The sequence below is a fragment of the Grus americana genome, chromosome 3, assembly GCF_028858705.1.
Source record: "Grus americana isolate bGruAme1 chromosome 3, bGruAme1.mat, whole genome shotgun sequence".
NCBI lineage: Eukaryota > Metazoa > Chordata > Aves > Gruiformes > Gruidae > Grus > Grus americana.
The window spans coordinates 16,367,479-16,389,637 of NC_072854.1; the positions used below are offsets into that span (position 1 = coordinate 16,367,479).

The 22,159-nt window shown below is 38.2% G+C and overlaps 1 protein-coding gene across 4 annotated transcripts in view; it reads left to right on the top strand.

The window, feature by feature from the left end:
* NOL10 (nucleolar protein 10) overlaps positions 1-22,159 on the top strand; it is a 68,938-nt gene that overhangs the window by 41,302 nt on the left and 5,477 nt on the right. The window contains exons 15-23 of one of the 4 annotated variants that reach the window (XM_054821579.1): positions 273-352; positions 513-611; positions 1,266-1,352; positions 3,046-3,219; positions 3,616-3,863; positions 9,245-9,347; positions 12,646-15,464; positions 16,598-16,683; positions 17,323-17,478. In XM_054821579.1, the coding sequence (XP_054677554.1) occupies positions 273-352; positions 513-611; positions 1,266-1,352; positions 3,046-3,219; positions 3,616-3,863; positions 9,245-9,347; positions 12,646-12,765 (911 nt within the window). In that variant the 3' untranslated portion in view covers positions 12,766-15,464; positions 16,598-16,683; positions 17,323-17,478. Of the gene's footprint in view, positions 1-272; positions 353-512; positions 612-1,265; positions 1,353-3,045; positions 3,220-3,615; positions 3,864-9,244; positions 9,348-12,645; positions 16,684-17,288; positions 17,479-22,159 lie in introns of all 4 variants that reach the window. The other 3 variants (XM_054821581.1, XM_054821580.1, XM_054821578.1) reach the window with 3 other exon arrangements.

The following is a 22,159-nucleotide window of genomic DNA, read 5'->3' on the forward strand; positions in this document are numbered from 1 at the left end:
GGCATTTTTTAAAATTGCACAGTAACATGTATTATGATAAGAAAAATGGATTGAGTTGCTCTGAAGCAGCTCAAGTTTCTTGCTGGCCAAACCAATTTTTTTTTTTGTTGCGGTTTTACTTGGTCTTGGTGTAATGGATGTGACTGTTAGAGTGATGTGTTGCGTTGGCAGTGCATGTTTGTCTTGGATCGGGTAAATGAAGTGGCTAACTTGGAATAGGAGTTCTTTATATATGAAAGCTCTTTGAAATCCTCTGTAACTTTTTTTCCCAGGCCTTGCTCATCTTATTGGATCGTCATTGCTCAGAGCATATATGCATGGCTTTTTCATGGACATAAGACTTTATCATAAGGTAAATAAGGCTGATCCTTGTCAATTTTTACTCTTAACAATAAAATATGTGTCTTGGGTTTGTGGGGTTTTGTGGGTTTTTTGGTTTTGTTTTCTCCAAATAACGGACTGTGTCGTGTATTAATGGTATTTTCTTTTTACTTCCTCCTGCTTGTTGAAAGGCAAAAATGATGGCCAACCCCTTTGCCTACGAAGAATACAGAAGAGAGAAAATAAGGCAGAAGATAGAAGAAACACGTGCACAGAGAGTTCAACTAAAGGTAAATCCTGTTAACAATGAGTATGCTTCTGGGAAAGCTATTCATAAAGAGCAATGTATTCTTAAGTGTATCTCAAGAGATGTAATGACTTAGGATTTGATTCTGTTTATCATCAGAGACACAAAGTAATTTATAGAACTTTTTGAATGGAATTGTAAAATTCCCATGTGTGTGATTCCCACAGATGAGAAAGGCAGATATCAAGCAGTAAAAGAGCAGGTCTCATCACATTTGCCACTTGAGCAGATAACCCACTGGTAAAACTTGCAGTTTCTACTTCTGTCATTAAACTAAATGATTTAAGCCATTAAAACATAATACTCTGGAAAGAGATATATAAAAATAGTATTGTGTTTATAACTAGTAGCTTTCTGGATTGAATTTACTCAACCTACAAGGAGAAATAATTGCTTTTGAAGTACTAAAGCTGATGCGTTGCAAGGGAAGAACAATACAGAAGTCCTGCTTAAATTTTCTCCCAGCTCCGTTGCTTTACTAGTAGCTAGAAATATTTGGAACCAGTCAAGGAGCTTTTCAATGAGAGTTGTAAGAATGAATAAGAATTCTCTCTTCACCACACTTAAAAATGTAAAGCATGTAGGTTTTGCATGTGTAAAAGATTAATTTACTCATTAATTGTTTTCCTCTCTTTAGAAACTTCCAAAAGTCAATAAAGAGCTTGCACTCAAACTGATTGAAGAAGAGGAGGAGCAACAGGTTACTAGAAAAAGGAAACAGAAGGTGAGCTTTTGTTTTGGGGACTTCTCTAACTGGGAGCACATAAATAGTGATGCTTACAGTACTGAATTTCTTGTTGTTGGGGTGTTTGGGTTCTTTGTTATCTGGCCAAACACATTCAAAATTCCATTGTTTCTGTTTCTCATAAATAACTTCTAGTAGGTGGCTTTAAGGTGTGGACTTCACTGTAGCTGCAGCACCAGAAAGGGCATGTAGTAACTTAAAGTTTAAAATGATGAAATACTCACTGTGAAGATGATATGGTTTTCATAGGACTCTAGAAGCTAGCTAAATGCAGAGTCAATACCAAAGTTGTTCCAAAAAGATTTTGTTGGTGACCATGACAAGATAGCTGTTATCTGTAAAACTGAAGATAGAATTGCCTGCCTTTGTGTAAACAGCAACAGGAATTCTTCCTGATGTTGAAAATAATCCGATTTTTATCATAAGTGAAGTCTAAAGGGAAAAAAGAGTTAGCGTTTAATGTCTGGAGGGGCGGGGGACACAGACTTTCTATAGGTAGCACTTCATAGATGCTCATTCTCACAGCACTATAGCATTCCTGAAAGGCAGACATTAGCTTCGTGTGGCATCTAATGATATCCTGTGTGTTACAGTTAGTAGGAAGCATAAACTACTGAAAAAGTAGGTAGTGGTAAAACCTTAAATGCAGACTAGGCCAGTGCTGCAATGGAAATAGGAGTTCAATACATGGGCACCGATTTGTGTAGGAGCACATATAGATTGTGTTATTAAGTGGAATAAAAAGAGTATACATAAAAATCCATGTCCTGGTTATTTTCCTGAAATGACATTAGAGTCTTATGAAGAGCAGTTTATTTTAGGCTTTGGGATTTAATTTTTGGCTGTGTGACTGCAAGTCACACGTTTGCAACAGTTTCTGTGTTTGAAATTTACACTTCTTGTTGTTTCCTGTATCTTTTTTTCCCACTTCTTAGGTAACAATGAAAATTTAATGCTGGGGTGGGATGAATGTGCTGGGATAAGTTTGGCAATGTTGAAAGATCAGCTTTTTATAATAGAAAGCTATGTATTCAATGATGTTAAAATGACAACAACAGGTATTCACGTAAGCTGAAATTGTAGCTTGAACTGTTCCTAACTCAACAGTAGCATAACTTACAGTGAATTCACTTTACTTTGACATGAATGAAACTGCCTTTTCTCTTCTGTGGGCAAGGGCAGTGAAGTGTTATAAGATGTATAGAAAAACTTGCTCTTATGTATTTACAGTAAAACAGTAATAGCACTGCATAAAGACATGTTTACCCTGATAATTTGTTATACATGTTATAGAATCATCCCTGTCAGGCAGAGTATTTGCCTCAGAGGTACTGCTGATTAGTCAATAGATATCAACACATCTCCAGACAAGCTGGCTGAATGTATGAGAAACATTAATTCAAAAATATTAGTAATTGTGTATTTAAGGTATCTATAGTGTGCATAAAAACCCTGTCTTGCTTACAGGTAGCTTAGAATGATATTTATTTGATCTTTGTGAAAGTAATAAAATATAATAAGCATAAATCTTAATTTTATATGACCTGGAAGGATAAAGCAACCTGCATTTCACATGTTGGTTTTGGGTTTTGTTTAATTAAAAGGTGTTACTGACTTTACCAATGGCTGTTTCAGAATTTTATAACTCACTCATACTTTGCTTCTTTTCCAGAACCTGCCTAGCCTTCTCAAAGATGATCGTTTTAAGGTCATGTTTGAGAATCCAGATTTCCAGGTGGATGAGCAGAGTGAAGAATTTAGGCTACTTAACCCACTTGTTTCTAAAATAAGTGAGAAAAGAAAGAGGAAACTAAAGATCTTAGAGGAACTAGAAGCACAAAACCAGGTAAAATATTTTCCATTTTGATTAGGAAAAATGCATAGTTTGTTGGGGTTTTTTTCTTTGTTTCAAGCACTCAGATTTTTCCCCCGGAAGGAAGAAAAGATGGAGGCAATGCAAGAATCTCTTATCAGCTACAGTAATTAAGTGCAATTTGTAATGTTATCCTAGTTTTTAGACGTGACCAATATTGTGTCTACATGAATATACCTTTGAAAAACATAAAATATGTAGGTGGAAACAATTTTATAATATATCTTCATTTGCTGTTACTGCTTTTGTTCAAATTTTAGTTCTCTTCAACTGTATCTATGTAAAAGCTGTCACGTACTCTAATTGCAGGAATGGTTTGAAAAGAAAATTAGTTGATGATTTCTTATTTTATACTATTTTTGTCTGCAGGAAGAGGAGGAAGAACCAGAAGGAAAAGCAAGTGATGCAGAAAGTTCTGAGAGTTCAGATGATGAAAAAGGCTGGGTTGAAGAGGTCAGGAAACAGCGCAAGCTTCTACGCCAAGAGGAAAAAGTAAAGCGGCAGGAAAGGTTCAAGGAGGATCAGCAAACATTACTGAAACCTCAGTTTTTTGAGATTAAAGAAGGAGAGGAATTCAGAAGCTTCAAAGACTCTGCCAAAAAACAAAAATTAATGAAGTAAGACTAATGTTCCTATTTTAATAGCTGGGGGTGGACAATTCTCAAGTATTTCTCTACAACGCAGGCCAGTGGCGTTTTGGCTTGGAAGCGCTTACTAGTAAAGCCACATCTGGCAATTCAGGGATATATTTTAAAGCGACATCATTGTTGAAAGCTTTGTTTTGTAGTTTAAAAAAAAACAGCAAAGTTTAAAGTATGGCAGAGAGACAACACAAATGAGATGAATAAGAGATTAATATTCTGAGCCAGATTTGGGGATCCATTACTCAGTGTTGGTGAACTGCTGCTCTCACAAATAACATCACTGATGTCTGTGAGACTCATTATATTTCTCCACCAGTGTCAGTATGAGGTTGACAGTCTGGATGTTTTTCATCTGACCCTCTAAAAGGATGTAGAATGCTGCATGACTAATTACTGTTTTGGGGGTAGGATCAAGGTGGTAAAAGAAAAATTGTTTTGTCTGGTTATTTTTATGGCATCCAGAAACTCTCAAAAAACTATACTGTCCTTACATCATCCAGTCTTACTAGTTTTGGTTTGGTTTTGGTTTTATTTAGTACAAAAAAATCGGACTTGGGGTTGGGGGGGGTGTTGGGTGATGATTTGGTTTTGTTTGTTTTTTTAATTTGGCTTTCCTTTAATTGATGATCAACTGAAGTAATTGGGTACTGTATAAAGAGCCTGTCAAACTGAAGGACTTGGCTTTGAGGTGCTTAATGCTGGCAAATCTCATTGATTTATTTTTTTTCAAAGGTGAGTTGAGCCCTTCAGACAATGAGATTTAATAGTCTTTTATTTGTAGCTCAGACACTAGTATTAAAATCGTGAAAGACAATAGCTTCAAAGTTCTTGCAGCACACTGGATGCAGGATTTTGACTAATGTTGGAAACAAGTTGCTAGGCTAGATGGATCTCGTAATAGCCATTATTTTTTATTTAAAATGAAATGATACAGTCAAAGAAAAGGAAGTGAATAATATATATAATGGGGCTGTTTCTTTATGTCACTAATGACTGACTCTACAACCTAGTTGTTTCATGATGGAAATTTTCTGGAGATATGTCAAGAAACATTTGATAAAAATTCAGCCTGTCCCTTAAATCTGCGAGTTTTTAACTGGAATTACCATGTAAAATGGTGTTTAAGTATTACTGAGACAGTGTTTCTACAGTAGTCTATGATTTCCATGGTGTACCTGTAAAAGCTCTTTAGAAGTCTTTATAAATCGGGATTTATAGCAGTTGTGCAGAACTGCTTCCCAAGTTTTCCTTAGCTGTTTTTTATCAGCAAGTGTTTTCACACAGGGATTTTTCTTTGTTCTTTGTATTGAATATACCCACTCATTCTGGACTCTTTCTTAGATGCCTTCATCCACTCTGACTATTTTTCTTTCTTTCTTCCAGAAGATGAAGCAACTTTTTACTTTTGTCAATTTTTCTTCTTTGTCAGGAGAAAATCCCCTCTGGACACTCTCACAGAGTATTGTAGGTTAAGGATATTTTTTGCATCATACTTAGATTTATAGTCCTGCTAGCAAGTGACTTGGAAGGAGCCTGAGACACTGGTCAAACGGCACTGTATTCTCATTACCATTGAAATACTTCCCTAAAGGCAGTAAGGCTGCAGCCTACTCACATGCTGTTCTTTTACACAAATTCAGCTGCTGACCTCTAAAGGAAATTCTCAAGGACACTCAATCTGAAGTATTAAGATTTCATTTTGTTCAAAACATGGAAGGCTTAAATGTGAATAAGGACACTGAAAGTTAAGTAAATAAGCCAAGACAGGTGTAAGGAAGAGAAACATTTAGAAAACATTAGCACAGTGTGACACAGGACAAAGTAAAATCTTTCATGTGGTGTATAGAGGGAGAAAAAAATCATTGCTTCAGCTTGGGAAAAATGAAGGCAAATACCACAGACCTGTCTAGTGGATGAAGGAATATCAGTGATGACATAAACAATGGAAAGACTTTTAAAGGACTGCTTTTAGGGGAGAAAAAGAATCTGTCTTAAGATTCACTGCTAATTATCTCCAGAATATTTTGCAAGGTGTGCTGCATAATTAAGGTGGCTTAGGTTAGATACCCTCTGTGTGATAGCTGCACAGATAGGATGTAATGTGAAATGTTTAAAAAAAAAAAGAGAGAAAATTGCAGATAAACTAGGATGACCAAAAAAACGGATGTGACAGCATTGCATCCTTTATATTTTTCTGAGTTGCTATCATCGAATTGTCTGTCCTTGATATTTTTTTTCTTCTATTGTTGTCTAAGCAATTAGCTCTATAACCGCTGATCCCATTTGTGCTCATCCAAGCATTGTCCTTAGTGTGGAGTTTGATATTCCTCAAATTCTTAGAAGAAATTTTAAAATTAAGAGCTAGTATCTTTTTCTCATAACCTATAGCTGATATGGTTCTGTGATCATAATGACTGATCATAAGTCTGTGTTGTGAGCTAACGTGTTTGTTTAATAAGCATTTTTACATATTAGAATTTTATGAAGAAAATATTTAAGTCTGTTTTCTGCTGGCCTGATTCAGTGATAAGTAGTCAGCATAAAAATAATTAATTCAAGTAATGTACTGAAAATTGGAAAGACTGTAGTGGCATGTACAATTTGGTGAGGCTGGCATGTTTGTCTTTGATTTGATTTATCCAAGTTACGGAATGATGGTCTGTGACCAATATAATTAAGTACCTTAATACCTTCACTATGCATTTAATGGCTAGGTGTTCTTTTTTTTTCTCTAATCATATAATGTTCTACCCGAGGAAACAGTTTATGACTTATATAAAACTGGGTGTTTCTTTCAACATGTTCCTGACTCAGCACGGCTCCAAGCCCAGCTTTTAAAGCAGTGGTGCGTACTATGAATTTCTTCATAGACCAACAGTCTGCGCATTTCTTAGCACAGGAAAGCTGCAAAATTTACTCATGATTGTAAAAAAACCAAAAAAAAAAAAAAGGCGCCTTGTCTCAAATCCATCTACATTTCATTTTTTCCTTTTGCTCACTTATGCTTACACATGAAAACCTGTAAAACTTTGCTTTCTTTACTTACTGCTTAAGTTCCTTACATAGTAACTTAAAAGGAATCCATAAAAAGAAAGTTTTTATCTGTGTGCTAAGAGCTCTTTTGATTTTATTGATGTCCCTTTAAAAGGTTTGTTATTGAGGTTAGAGCATGTCAAAATTAAAAACCACAGTAGTAATACTTTATAAAGTATGACAGTCAATGTATATGTCTGCAGAGGTGGCCAAGAAAGTCAACAAAAGCCAACAAAAGCATAGTTGACATTCCGAGGTATTGCTAAAGTAAAACAGCAGGAAAAGTCCTGAAAAACTGTTCTCTCTATAATGAGGAAAAAAGAAGTGCCTGGGCAACTTTTTTGTTTATTTGTTTTTTACTGTAGGGTAGGGGAAGTTGCTTTTAATAACATTGTTAATGTAGCCCTTGAATCAATTTGTTGAAGATGGTTTTAAAAAACCCAAAAACCAACACAACAACCAACCCAGCTGTTGTGTTTGTGTGTCAGTGTATGCAATTCACTATCACTTGAGGTCTGCACACTTTCAGATAAATATAGCCATACCTGCATTTATTCAGTAAAATTGCAACCCCACAGCGTTTTGCTAATATCTCCTCATTTTAATTTTTCTCCTGACTGAAGCAGTATCTAGGCAGTCATGCTAAATAATTGCTGGGTAGTAGCCATATTTCTCCAGTTCACTTTCAAAGGGGAGAAAAATGGGACTTCACTTGAACGTAGAAATCCCACCACAATGTCAGTGACTGATCTTCTGCCATAGTTAGCTCTAAGGCTTAGCTTGTCTTCCCGATTCGCACAGATGGAACAAGTTTTTACATGTACTCAATGAAAAATATACTACAGAAAAAAATACAATCAAAGTACCTAGTCATGAGAAATAAAGTAATTCTTGACGGTAATTTTTCATTGTTAATCTGAAAAGTCTTTGTTACATAAAATGGCTCATTAACCAAAATTCAGCGAACTTCAGAGACTTCACGCATCGGCCCCAATCCGTGAGCCCTTCATCCATAGTAAATGCCATTGACTTTGGTGGCTGCTAATCGCCTGTATTTTTATGATGACTTATTTTCCACTTTAAGACTTGTACAAAAATGTCTCTTAGCCCTCTTCAGAGAGATCTAATAAGGTACTAATAGCAGCATCTCAAATTGCAGAAACTAAGTTCGTTTATAGTTAGGCGAGTATTTTCCAAGCACATCGCAGAGTGAATTTGATCATACAAGCCACGTCATATTCTCAGTCAGCACTAGCTACTCGTAGGACCCACGTTTAGAAGAAGGACAAGCCATGTTAGGAGTCACAGGTGCCTTTAGGGAGGCTGGCTTGAAGCCAGCACCATCCCTGCCTGCCTCGCCCCTGTGCTGGGGGCTATGCTGGAACAAGGTGTATTTCCAGGTCTCAGTCTTCCAGTTTACAACCCGACTTAGCGAAGTCAGCAAGGGCGATGTTAAATACCAGCTTGTAACCTGGAGCAACTGGGGCACGTCCATGTGTCTTGCCTTTGTAGGGGCTTTAACTTCCAGTGGAGGAGAGCTGAAAGCAGTATCAGTTTTGGCCACAACAGCTGCTTCCTCCTCCTCCATAGCAATGCTGGAGGTTGGTGCCCAAGGGAGAGGCTCTACACCACCTTGCTTGCAGAAACAAACGCACGAGCACCATGACCTTGAAGGCCTATGCTCACGTGGAGCTCCTCTCTGGGGTCAGGGTCTGTCTTATTTATCCTGTGCACTTCTTTGCGTTGGTCTTTTATTTAGAAAACTATTTGCTTTAGACTGTTGCGGGCATGGCGTCCAAAAAGTCATTTGTATTTGGACTAAGTAGTTTGCCTCTATCAGTGAAGTGATTCATTTGGTGGTGAATTCACTCTGATTTATAGTCAAGATTATTTTCTTCCCTCAAAAGTGTTTCCAATTCAGAAATGATAAGATTTCAAGAAAACTGGATATATCTAGCCTTATTTTTTTTGTTTGTGTATGCATATCTTACTGCAGCTGAATATTCCTGGCTTTTTCTAAAATTTCATAGAAACTACAGCAATAGAAGGGTGTGGTTTCTTTCTCAGCTAGAGTTCTGTTGCTTTTTTAGCAGAAAAAACAATGAACTTTACATAATGTTTAAAAATGTTTCTACTGAAAGCAATATCTGGAGGGAATGATTTGAACTTGTGCTTCTTTTCTGTTTACTGAATGTTTATTTTTTAGAGTTATGGCATTTCAAGGTTTCAGAGAAATTGAGATTAGTTTTGACTGCATTATCAGCCTTTATTATAGGAAAAAGATGGCAAGAATAGGAACTAATGTTAATTATTCTCTGCAGGAAAACTCTTGGAGATCGTTTAAAGCTTGAAGAAAAACTTGGCACGCTCAATGTGTCTGATACCACAGTAGGCAGCAAACAGGCAACATTCAAATTAAAGAAGGTGAGCTATATATATAATTTTTAAGATAATGCACAAGTAACTTTAGTTTTTGCATGAAAGAACAGGAACTTTAAAACCGTCAAACAAATGTCCCTCTTCATTTCTTTATAAGCTGCCAACTCTTCTGGTTGTTGCCAAGAGAATGAAAGCCTCCGGTAGTACTCTGAGCGTTTATACCCTTATAACTCAGGCAGCACTCATAAAATCTTGTGTTCCGGTGGAAAATACTGGCTTCTATCTTTTAATAGTTTATTTGCAGACATACCATCAGAAGCTTGTGACCTTACCTGACTTCTGTGCCAGGACTGATCAGATCTTGGTCTGCAGGTCCAAATGCAATCAGGATGCTGTAGGTGACAGGCTTGCTCTTGGTTGGTAACATTGCTAGGTCTCAGCATGTTACAAACAGAGCGCCTAACCACCTTTGTCACTGAGCTTGCATAACACAGATCACAAGAACGAGCTCTGGTCCTGTTCTGCTTGCCAAATTCCATTTGAAGTGTGTGATTGACTGCTGCCTATCTACCTTTCCCAAAGGGTTTTGATTTCCCCTCCTAAGGAATTTTGTAGCTGGCAGACAGGTGATTACTCTGTAGTGTGGGCAGAGTTAAATGCATGTGTGCATCTGCTACTGCTGTAGAACACTTCTAGCAAAAAAAAAAAAAATCTTTAAAATTGCTTTAGAAAAGGACACATTATAAAAGCTGAGGACCCATATTAATTGATACTTGAATTTGCAAAATGTACTTCAGATTAAACTGGTTTTCCTCAGATAAGCCTCTTTGCTATAATACATTTCTCCTTCCCAGTGGTCAAATATGATTCTCACCTGTAAAAACTGCTGTCACAAGAATGGCTAAGTAGTAATTTTATTGTTGCATTGGGTATGTCTGAAAAAAAAATCAACGAAATTTATTGGACTATTTCTACCTTACTTGTTTTACCTGATTAGTGTCTGTTTGCAGATATCCTTTTTCATCTGTTTTTTATTCCTGTGTTGCTGGAATTTAAAATGCGTTGACTGTGGAATAAGTCATGGATTCCTCTGCAGTGCTGCATAGGATAACCATTCTGGGGATTTTACCAACTGCTGTAACTGATATGTCAGTGTCTTGCAGCTAATTAAATGGGCTTTGCAGGGCTTTGAAAGCACGGTCTTTTTTTTTATAGTAGCTTTAAATTAGCGGTGAACAATGAACTGTCCCCTTTCACTAATAGTTTTGTGAAAATTTGGGAGTAAGGTGGAAGAAGACAGATACGGCAGTGGTTCAGAATGCCATTTTTACCTGATTCCATCAGATGTGCTATAGCTTTGAGGGTTTTTTTAAATTACGTTGCTGCTAACCTATATGGATTTTTTCTTTGACTGTCAACTGATGTCGTTTTATTGAAATACTTACATGGTGTTCATTTGCATTAAAAAGATAATTTTTTTAAGTCTGATTAAAAGAAAAATAATGCATCTACAGCAGAGATCTTTTCTCCTATCAACAGAAAAGCAAAATAAGACTTACAAGTCTTCTCTGAAATAAACAGACCCTGTGTGTATATTCTGAAGTCCTAGGGAAGGGAGCAGGGAGAGCTGGGAAGAAGTCGTCACGCTATGCAGTATGCTGTGTCTCAACACTCCTTGTCAGAGGATGAAGAGATGAAGTTGGCAAGCTAAAAAAGGGATTTTAGTGTTACTCTGATCATCAACTTCTGCAACCCTTTCCATAAACTGCAGGTGTATTTAGGAGTGGGTAGAAAGATTTAGTGTGGGAGAGAATTGTGCTTCCATAGGTTTGGTATCACTTGACTTTGTAAGTCAGTGGAATTGAGACTGAACTTGGCTGCTCCAGTTGTGGTATGTTAGCAGCCTCCCAAATGCCCAGCAACAGCTGTCAGATCCAGTGAAGAAATTGTTCGTCATTGATATTTCACAGTTTAGTTTTCAGGGGATTTTAGTATGGTTCCTACAGCGTGGCATCCTGTTTTCCAATTTCAGCATGCTTTATTATAGCAAATAGATATAACAAAATAGCAGGGTTTCTAAAAGACCCAAGTACTTACACTACTAGGGAGGCATAGAGGAATTTTTTTAAAAAGAACCCAAAACTTCCAATGCAAATCAAGATCATTCATTTTCAGTATACTAGCAGTAGCAGTCAACACTATATTAAATAAGATTTCTCAAGACTGTTTCAGACAAAATCTGGAAACAAAGAGAAACTACTTAAATTGTCACATAGTGGGTTTCTTGTTTCCCTATTTGCAGTGGAAACCAAAGTCAATAAATTTCAACAACATCTAAAGACCACTAGCTTTTATTACCAGGATACTGGTATGGGCTTATTGCTAGGTTTGGTAAATTGGGTCATATCTCACCTCAGCCAAAATGTTGTCTATGGTACTTTAATGGGAGATTCTGGAAGAGATGGGCTGATGTATGAACACTGCTGATTGCAGAATTAGATGCAGTGTGGATACAGCTGCATAACCAGTAACTCGGTCACACTGTTAATGCATTTATCCAGTGCTGCCGTTGAAATTGCTCTAATCGCTGGAGTATTTTATAGCATGGACAGTTGCCTGAGCTTGGCTAGTTCAAGTCTGCTAGTTCTAGTTTACGCTTAGCTTGAAGACAAGCCTTAGTCTTCCAAAGAAAATAGTAGTGTATGGCTGTAAGAGCCATTTCATCTATGTGGCATGTAAATGAAATCCTTTCAGCATGTTTTTGATGAAGAGGAAAAACATTAATAGAGCAAGTGCCACAGGAGGAGAGATTGTAAATTATTTTCATGTGGAAAGTCTTTCTAGAATTGCATACACCATGTTAAACACTTTTTCAAGTACCTTTAAGAACACTATTTAGAAAACTTGTGTGTTTCAGCAAATTTAACTAATTGTTCTGTCTTTTTAAAATGCATTTGTGCAAATATTTAATGTTGTAATATTAGTTAACTAAAGTAGACCCTAAATAGCCTCAAGTTGTGCTTTACCTTCTTAAGGGCATTAAAACATAAGTTCTGGAGTGTAAATTTACAGTCTGTTGTTAGAGATTGGTTTTCATCTGAAATACATGATTTTATTCACTGTTTTTCAATATCTTTGTCTTAAATGTTTGCTATGAATTACTTGGAATGGTAATGCCTAGGGATACCCACAATCAACAGGTACGATATAAGACAAGATAGCATTTACAGTAACATTTCCAGATTTCCCAAATGGAATTCTGACTTGATACGTATCACCTTATTGTTCAAGTATCTACATAAGTTTACAGGAACCTGAGTCTATTTTTATTTTAATATTCCAGACAGAGCAGCAGAAGAAACAGCAGGAAGCTGAGAAACAACATCGTCAAGAAAGGAAAACTCTTAGGCGTTCTGCTAGTCATCTCAAGAGCAAACGTGGAAGAGGACGACTGTTTCGTTGATTTATTTTATATAATTTTTAAAAGAAATTTCTTTTATCTCATTTTTCATTTGAAAAAGGGACTTTTTCAAATTGGGACACAGTACCAATGTATTTGTATTTTGATTCACTGATGAATGCAAAAAACCAGAACTTGTTAAACCCTGTGTTAATTATTGAAAAGTTTATGAAAGTAAAAGTATTGACATTACAAGTATGGCGTGTTATAAATTCCAGTGTGAACTGTATTTGTGCAGAAATCACCAGCAACTGGTTATTGTGTAACCCTGGATTTTTTTTATATAAGAGTTTATGTATACAATGAGGCTGCCTGTCTTTTATTTAACTTAAGATCTGTGGGTTTTGCTTTCTCAGATCTTTATTTGTGCTTAGATAGAAGATCAAGGATAAGTTATTTAGTCTAAAAACTTATCTTTACAAAGGCACAACAAATTTTTCCTCTATGGTTTTTGAAGGATGACACACAATTGTGTTTTTCAAAAACTGACTTTGGCTTTATGTTCTTGGGTTGCCTTAGTAGCCAGGAGGAGGTACGAATGGTGGTCATGAGGGCAATTGAGACTGCCTGATTTAGGTTCCTCTAAGTCACTCTGTAAGGAAACATCTCTTGCCGCACCAGTGTACAAAGGGGAATCTCACAAGGATAGTCTTATTAAGTTAAATGTTGTGAATATTGCCTTTACTCAAAATCCTTAGGACCAGGTTTAATATATTTCAATAAGCCAGCCATGGCTTAATGCAGATCAAGTGGTATGTGTTCACATAACAAGCACCTTAAGGCCATGCCAGTAGCTTCTGATTCTTTAAAAAATTAGTTTAGTTAAATAGCTTAAGAAACTAGAACCTGTGTTAAGGAAATGATTGATTCTTTTCTATATCTTCTTTTTGATTCCAAATAGAATGCTTGTTGCTAACCAGGATACAGCATCTCTTCTTGATTTTTATCTTGCAAACCATCTTTTATTTTAGTAGTTCACTACTTAAGTAAGGAAATTAATTTTTACCTTTGATCCTGAAGGAGCTTTGCTTATTACTTTTTTAAAGGCTTTATAAATTGTCTTTTTGCAAAACCCAAGAAACTGAACTTTGGATCCAACAAAAATCAGTGAATCCATCACTGTAAATCTTTTAAGAGACTTGGAGGTTCTTAAGTGTCTTGCTTTATAAACCAGAGATGATTAATCTAGACAGGTCTCCTGGACAGTATTTACTGTAGAATTTTTGCACTTATTTCAGTAAAAACCTTGGTTTCCCATAGCCAGATGCTTTTTTATTTTTTATTTAGATGGTAGAATAATCAGTCATATGGTTAAATATATGTTTTTCTCCCTGATTTAATGTTAACTGCTTTAATTCCTTACTGCTGTTTTTAATTATATTATTTCCTTTAATTTAAGTGCCTTTTGCACCTGGTATTTTCATCTTTAAAACATACATTGTAATCATCACCTCTCTGTCCTTGCATTCAACTAAAAGGTGAGTCTCTCAATACCTATTTTTTACCTCTAGCTGTCAAATTTCTGCATTGTCTATGAGCTTCTCATGCTTTCTATTTAACACAGAACTATCCAGAATTCCAATGTCAGTTACCCGTGCTGTATGTCAAGAAGTACCGTTATTACTTCTCTTTAACCACTGAGAAAATTTAATGCAGTTGTGGTTGCTCCAGGATATGTCCCTCTTTTTGGAGTCTTTGTCTTTTGATAACATTCAAACCTTTGAAATCCAAGTGCAATGACAAGTTAAAATTTGTACTAGTGCAACATCTTTCCCCTGGAGCATTGTGTTATCTCTTAGAAATTATCTGCATGCAATTCAGGTGCGTTCGCTTCAGATACACGGCTGTACCAGACGTGGAAAGATTGATGGTGGAAACTTGCCGCCATTCTGGTTGATACAGGGAGAATTGGGGATTAGGTGGACAGAACTGGCACCGTAAGAACAGGAATTTGGAGGAGTTTGCTCCTTCTCATGGTAGGCCTAAATCCCTTTATGTTTGATCAAGACATAGATGTGCATTTATGGTTTAAAACATCCTTATTTGAGCAATGATTTTGTTGGCTGTGAAGAGCAGTAAAAAGAAATCTGGTTCATCTGCAGGACAGTAGTGAACAAGCTTTGAAATGGTTAACTTTCAGCTTAAAAAGCGTGTCTCTTCTGTTTTGAGATTCTCATGACTGACACTGGTTTTGGTCAGTGTATGCTTTGTTTTTCATGCACTTATAGAGTACCTTGTTATGATAATACTGATAATTTATTTAGGTTGGTGCCTGTATGATTAGAGGAATATACCTCATACTGCTAGAGAGAAGGCACATGCAAATTGCACGCTGTTTATTTCACATAACGGATATTTGGGATATAATTTAAACGGTGCTTAAATGTACTAGGCATACATTACAACTGGTTGTGATGTGCTCCTCCAAGGAGGGAGGCTGTACTGCCTTGTAAATTCATTTGCTTGTCTTTGCCCAGGAACAGCTGCCTTGTGGACGGTTCTTCGTTCAACAGTTTCTTCATTTGTGCACTGGATTGCTCAGGGCTTGCATGAGACCCTGGTGGAACAGGACATTGGTGAAGGCGAAGAAGAGGCAAAGCTCTGTGCGCTCTTCATCTTAGCTATGGCTGAATTTGTGCTCTACTAGATAACCAGTGGCTGATGTACGTTTTGAAAGACCAGAGAGGATTAACCAAAACCAGGTCTGTAGTGCCAAAGGTGTTTATCCTGTTGCGGCCATATTCCTGAAGGAAGGACATGTCATTCTAATACAGGCAGAGGGATACCGAGCATGTCTCTAAAGCAGGAAGATAGTATATAATTTAAAAATTCATAAATTAATTGAATGAATATTTAATCTCAGGCTACTTTTTCCCCCAAACCAGCAGCAGTTAGAACCAGTGATACCAGAAAAGTGGATTTCCTAGCCTTGATCTGACTATTCAAGGTTTGAAAGAGGTCGGTGTTCTTTGTGCTGCTCGCTTTGGTCAGAAGTGTTCGATGTTTGCATTTTGCAAATAGTGAGGCATGGCTCTCCAGGGTGTCCAGCGCTGGAACTCTGGAACACAGGTCAGCTATAGTTGGTGGGCTGTGCCAAGCTGCCTGGCAGGCATTTGAGCCCAAGAGCTTTTTGGTGAAATAGGGACGAAGAGTCCTTGCAAGCCTTGCTTTTGAGGTATTGGGGAGCAGCAAGAGCGGGCGGCTCTGTGGGGGAAGGCAGGCTGGGAGCTCGGGGTGACAAGGCAGGCAGGGGCAGTGACCCCCCTGACAGGAGGTGCAGTCCTGCAGTTACGGAACAAGAGCAGCAGTAGGGTGACAGCAGTGAGCTTCAACCAACAGACCAGACGGACAAGTCCGTAACGACAAGGCAGGTCCAAGGTCAAGCGAGCAGGTCAGGATCAGTGAGGTACTTGGGCAGGTGTGGGCATGCCTGCGACATAGCTCAGGTGAGGACCAAGGGTGATGCAGCTGCATCTGGCAAGGCTGTTCAGAGCTCTGTCTCACACATCTCTTCTCATAGCAGTCTGGTCCCCAGTTGTTTGGCCATACTGTTACCAGAGCTGGCTTTCAGCACAGACAGCCAAACCCTTGGCAAGGTCGGGGAGCCGTAGCAGAGCCCCAAGGTCTGGCATGAAGCGTGTTTAGATTCTTGAGATTGATAAAGCAGGTTAATGTCCTTGAACAGCTATTTGGGGGAAGATCTGAGAGCTTCAGTAGAAGCTGACATATTAATGCAACATCATTGCAATCAATTAACTTCATAACGCAGCCAAAGCAGGCATTTCTTAGGTATTGACCTTTTTTTCAGTTAACAGCACTTCATTTTCCACCGTAGGAATCAGTATTGATCCAGTATTGCCATTCCTCGAAGCTGGAACAGCTCCGTGGACCCTTTTTGACATTGAAGGTTCGTACTCTAAGGTAAGTGTGATCAGATGCTGTAGCTTCATGGAAACCCTGATTGTTTCATATGTATGGCAACTTAGTGGTGACAATCAGTTTAAAAACTCCTTATAAATTTACAGATAGTGGTTAAATATGAGTAAAATACTAGTGAAAGAAAAGACCTGGATCTCATCCAGGTCTGTCACCTATACTTCAGTATTTTCTTACTCCACAAGTAATATAGTTTTCAGATAGGCTATTAGTCATTGAACAAACATTGAACCAAAATTATTTGTGTAATGTTCTTTCAAAAATGCTATTACCAAGCCAAGAAGCATGGTGTGTTCTTGTGGCTGGTATAATTGTCTGAAATGGAGAGCATCCATCGGTTTATACAAAACAATGAATTTACTGTACCACATCGCTGTTTTTTCATATCTGAACAAAATAATGAAGTATGATTTAAAATATCCCCTGTATAAATAGCAGATATGTGTAAAATGTATATACACACATTTTTATACTCATTGGGTTTGTTTATGTACGGAGCTTAAAGTAGGTATGATTTGACATTACCGGCTTCAGGAAGAAACGTGAGGGAGAGTGTAACAGTTTTCACATTACTCCATCTTGCTTTGCAGCAGCCTTTTACATTTGTGTCCTCCATGTTTCCAGATGGGAAAATGAGTAAGACTTGAATTCCAGGAAGAAAGTACCAACTTTCAGATGCAGACCGACAGTGAAGCAATACAACAGCTTACCTGGGGAGGTTGTGCAATGTGCACTGAAAGACTTGCGATGTCAGATTAAACATCTGCAGGAACCCTACAGGTATAGTGGAGCCTGCCTTGAGGAGGAGGAATGGATTAGTGAACTTTAGAGGACCTCTCCATCCCAATGACTCTGAATGGTTGTAGGGCATAAGGAAGAGGCATGCAGCATTAATTGACTGGTGTCATTTTCCCCCTTTGTCCCATCCTTCAACTGAATCCCTCACTGGTTTTATCTTTTTATCTCTTTCATAAAGATTAAATATATTTTTTGGCTTGTTTCCACAGCTAATATATTTTGTCTGATCTTGGGAAGTATGGGGTTTTTAAGCTGAATGAAGCGCATAAATCTATTAATAAACCTTAGCTCTTGATTGTTATCTCTGTGTTTCAAAGCCCATTTTACTCAACAACTGATTCTTTATGATGAACACAAAGAATAGTCCTATCACCAAAATGACAACTTACAGTACAGCCTGCAGAAAAGAATCAGATTTATCAGAGCTTGTAGTTCACACAACCGGAGGAAAAAGAATTCCTGCATTTTAAAGACTCTGTAGCTGGATTACTGTAAACCTTGCAATGTGGTTCATAAGTCATTCTGTCTACAGAATGGGGTATTGCTAATTTCCATACCCATTCCACCACCTGTAATTTAGGCATTCTCTCTCTGCCCCATTCCTCTCTCTGATGACTCTGCTTGTGTTAACTGCATTTTAGTATCACTTCCTTCCTCCTCTGTTTTTTAATTTGTCTCAGGTCCTTGATCCACATGGGGTCTAGTAGCAAATTTCTGTGGATAATGTCATGCGTTATCCTGTGTCTGTACTATACGTGGCATTTCCATACGAAATACTTGTGAGCATCCCATAGTACAGACCAGTTTGCATGCTTGCACGTCAGCAGAGGTAAAGTAACCTGATTTCTGTACAAGTGAATGAAAACTGCAATGGCTGTAAATCATCGATACAAGTATAAATGCATAAATGTATCTGTTGCTGACTGTTTTTCAGGATCTCACCTTCTGTTCTCTGTTTGCCTAGTGTTTTAGACTGCAGTGCATGGGTTGAGGATTGACCCTGAGCATGTTCAGAAAGGAGTAATTTTTCTCTTACTGTTTGAAAGAAATAATTGCAGAGATAAGTGCTGCATTTGCTTTGACAGTTACATTCAATTAGAGTTTAAGTACAGTAATTTTACAGCAAGATGAGGTATGAGTTTAAAAGACTCTCGTTCCCAGTGCAGTCATGCTTTACAAGTGACATGTGGGTCAGCTTACCTATGTAGGCAAGTCCTTGTTCCCATTTTTCATTGAGTGGGGCAAAAGTGAAAATCCCATTTCCTCATTAAAGAGAAAACTAGGCAGTTGAAGTGGGAAATACCAGCCCAGCCCTAATCAAAATTTATACTCCCAGTTCCTGGAACCACCCTTCCCTTCCCTACAGCGGTTTCTGCCAAAGCTGCTCTGTCTCTCCTACTTATTATCTCTTGTTTTAACATCTGGCTATTTCTTGTGGGATGCCTATCTCTACACTCCAGTTTTTCTGTTAATTCCAGGATGCATAGTACAAATTTGTACAGATATAGCACAGATTTGACATTGAGCACTAAAATGGTAATCATAGACGAATTGTGTATAGGCATATCTTGAGCAGAATGGATTTGTATGAACTTGGAGATGTGGAGAGCTGTGACATCAAAGTGCACGGTGGGGGTTCGGAGAGCTGGCACGCGCTCCTGTGCACATCGTTGGTGATAGGCAGGGGGGAATGTTGCTTTAACCCAAAAAAATTCCACTCTTACTGCTCTGTGTACATCTGTATTGCTGTGCTATCTCTGCTTCAGTAAGGGTCTGGGTGTTTTGGGTTGGATTGTTATGTTTTGTAATTTTTTCAGGAATTTTACTACTGCATTAGTACAAGTGCAATGTACAATTACGTACATACACAATTACATTATGTACAGTTACACAAAAGATTCAACATTCAAATTACACATCATCTGACTTCAGTAATTAACATTATGTCCATTTTATTTACCAGTGTTTCTTCTGTAAATATATTTTCTTATGTATTTCAACCTTTGTAATATTGCAACTTTATATCACAAGTGAAGTGCGTACAGTAGGGGTCATAAAATGCTTGCCTGTAAGGATTTAATGATCTTATGCAAATGAGAATGTGGTGAAAAGTAATTATCTTGTCTATTAGGATTTTTCTGATATTCTTGTAAACTGAATCAAAAGGGAGGTTTGCAACACTCCTGTCATAGCTACTGCGTTTTTCTCCTTTCCCAGATGTAAACAGGAGATTGCCCAACGGGACTATGACACTGTTGCATTGAAAATATGAGGCAATATTTTAAACAAATCTCCACAGCAAATACATATCCTCTATCTGAGATATTTTAGACAGGTTACAAAAAATCACTTTTGCACAATGCCATGGTAACTACATTGCTGCAATTTAAATATTAGTAGAAGCAGAGCATAGATGATTGTGCTCCAGTGCTTAGGACGGGGCCTGATGCTGTTTAGTATAGACATGGGCAAGAACATCGGGTGTAATATCCCACATGTGCATGTAGCTGGAGACTAGCATCACTAAATTACCTTTGGTTTAGCTAGTTAAGGAAAGAAATTAGAAGTATCGGTAAGTTTAGAGAAAGTTATCTTAGGAGAATTCAAAGGAGACAGTCCTTTATTTCTGTGGTCAGTCTCTCAAACCATGAAAGGTTCCAGTCAAAACGAGAAGATGGAAACTTCTCCAGAGCAGAGATGAGGCACGAGGCTATTTCAGGTATTCAAGAAACACTTGACCTCCCTGGAGTGGTGGCAATGAAAGCTGACTTCTCTGGTGGTATTTTGGATAGATGTGAGGGCAGGGCTGCTAGTATATGGTGGATATTTAATGTGACCAAAGCAGGGGAGATTTTAGACCCAAGTGGAGAGAACACTGTGCCTCAGGGTACCGGAGGATGAAATAACCAATCCGTTGAGGCAGGTGGCTCTGTCTCTCCACCATTTTTCCAGAGGATCTCTCTTTACTTTCCCTTGTTATATGATGTGTACTTGATGTCTACTGAAACAATTTCTAGAGAGTAATACCCAATGGTGGATGTCTGTCTTGGTCTCTAGTGATTACTTATGTGCTTCCTCTTAATCACAGAAAAGTAATTCACCTTTTGTGTCAGTTAAGATGTACTGTTTCCCCTTCGCTCTGAAGATCTGGGGAAGCAGAGCTCCTTCCTTTAAAGAGACCACCACTCCCCATGAAATTAGAGGAATTTCTCATAGAAAGAGATAATTTGGAAAAAGAGTAACTGTCTAGTTAAGGCAGTCAGTAAAGCAGCTGGGAAGGAAGGGAGAGAAGAAAGGTGGAAAATCATACGAGATGTGGCCAAATGTTTTTCTTAAAACACTTTCCAACAGAGAAAAGAGCTTATTGATCTAAACGTCAAATTTTCAAGAGCTGAAACTAATCTGTTCTGGTTTGGGGTTTTCTGTGAAGACTTTCTAGCTTTTAATTTTACCACCATTTTCTCCCAGAGGGTCCAATCCTGTCCTGGCCTGCTCTGGTTTCTTGCACTTCAGTGTCTTTTAAAAACCAGATTCCTCCTGCCAGCATGACAAGGTTACTAGAGCTGGTCAGGTAGAAATGGAAATGTAAACTCTTTCAAACATTATTTGCTGGTTCCCCACCTCCCCAACATCTGGAGTTATCAGGGGTTAGATGGGCAGGCACTATGTAATCCCAAGGCCTGAGTCAGTGAGTGCCTGTGTGGAGCAGCAGTCTGAAGTGCCTGCAGGTTGTGAGCACCAGAGTGCCGAGCTGTCTGAACCCTTTCTGTCTTCCCTTCCTTCTGGGTAGGCGTGTTTTGACACTGACAGCATCAAGAAAGGGACCAACAGCAGCTGTCGGCAACAGGTTTCCCAGCCTCCTTTCAGCTGACGGAAAATGGTTTTAGTGAATACTCTTCAGAGGATAAACCATTTATAGGAAGTTTGATAGACAACCTCTTCAGTTCTTCAAGCTGTCTTTAGCTGTTAAGTCCTAACAGCAAACCGATTTCTGCACTAGGTAGGAACAGTGGGAATGAAAATTATTATCAGTGCTGATGGTTGTTTTCCTAATGTAGCTGGGATTTGGTGACAACTAACTGATAGGAGCCAAGTAGAAATAATTTCTTAATCACAGGAAGCTTTGGAGCTTCTGACTTTGAGACATCCCTATTTCTGGCTTGCTTCATGCATCACTTCATCTATCTCACCACACTGAGTAACACATTTTAGGGCATCTAAACTAATACACCAGCATACAAACCAGGCTGAAGAACCAGGGGGGATTAAGAATCTGTCATTGTGTGAGGTACTCATACGGCCAACGAACTTCTACTGTATTTGGTTGTGTAATTCCCATAGGTCAAAATTTCTGCCTCTTGGCTAAGGCAAGAATTCGGACTGGCCTCCAGGCTTGCTCAGAGGTCAAAGGTGCTTGAATCTGAGAACAAAGGCCTATCCCTGCTTTGACCACAGCACAGAAATCTTCAGCACAAGGCTGTCCTAGGAACTTGGCAACAGGCATGCTTCTAGCCTTCCCTCTACCGTGCATTCTCTGAGGAATCATCCTGTTCTTTCTTGAAAGCCTTCAGTTTTGCAGTGCATTTTGAGGCCAACGTATCTAGAAATATCTTCGGTGTTTCAGAAAATTACCACAAGCTCCCTGTGGGACCCAGGCAGTGTT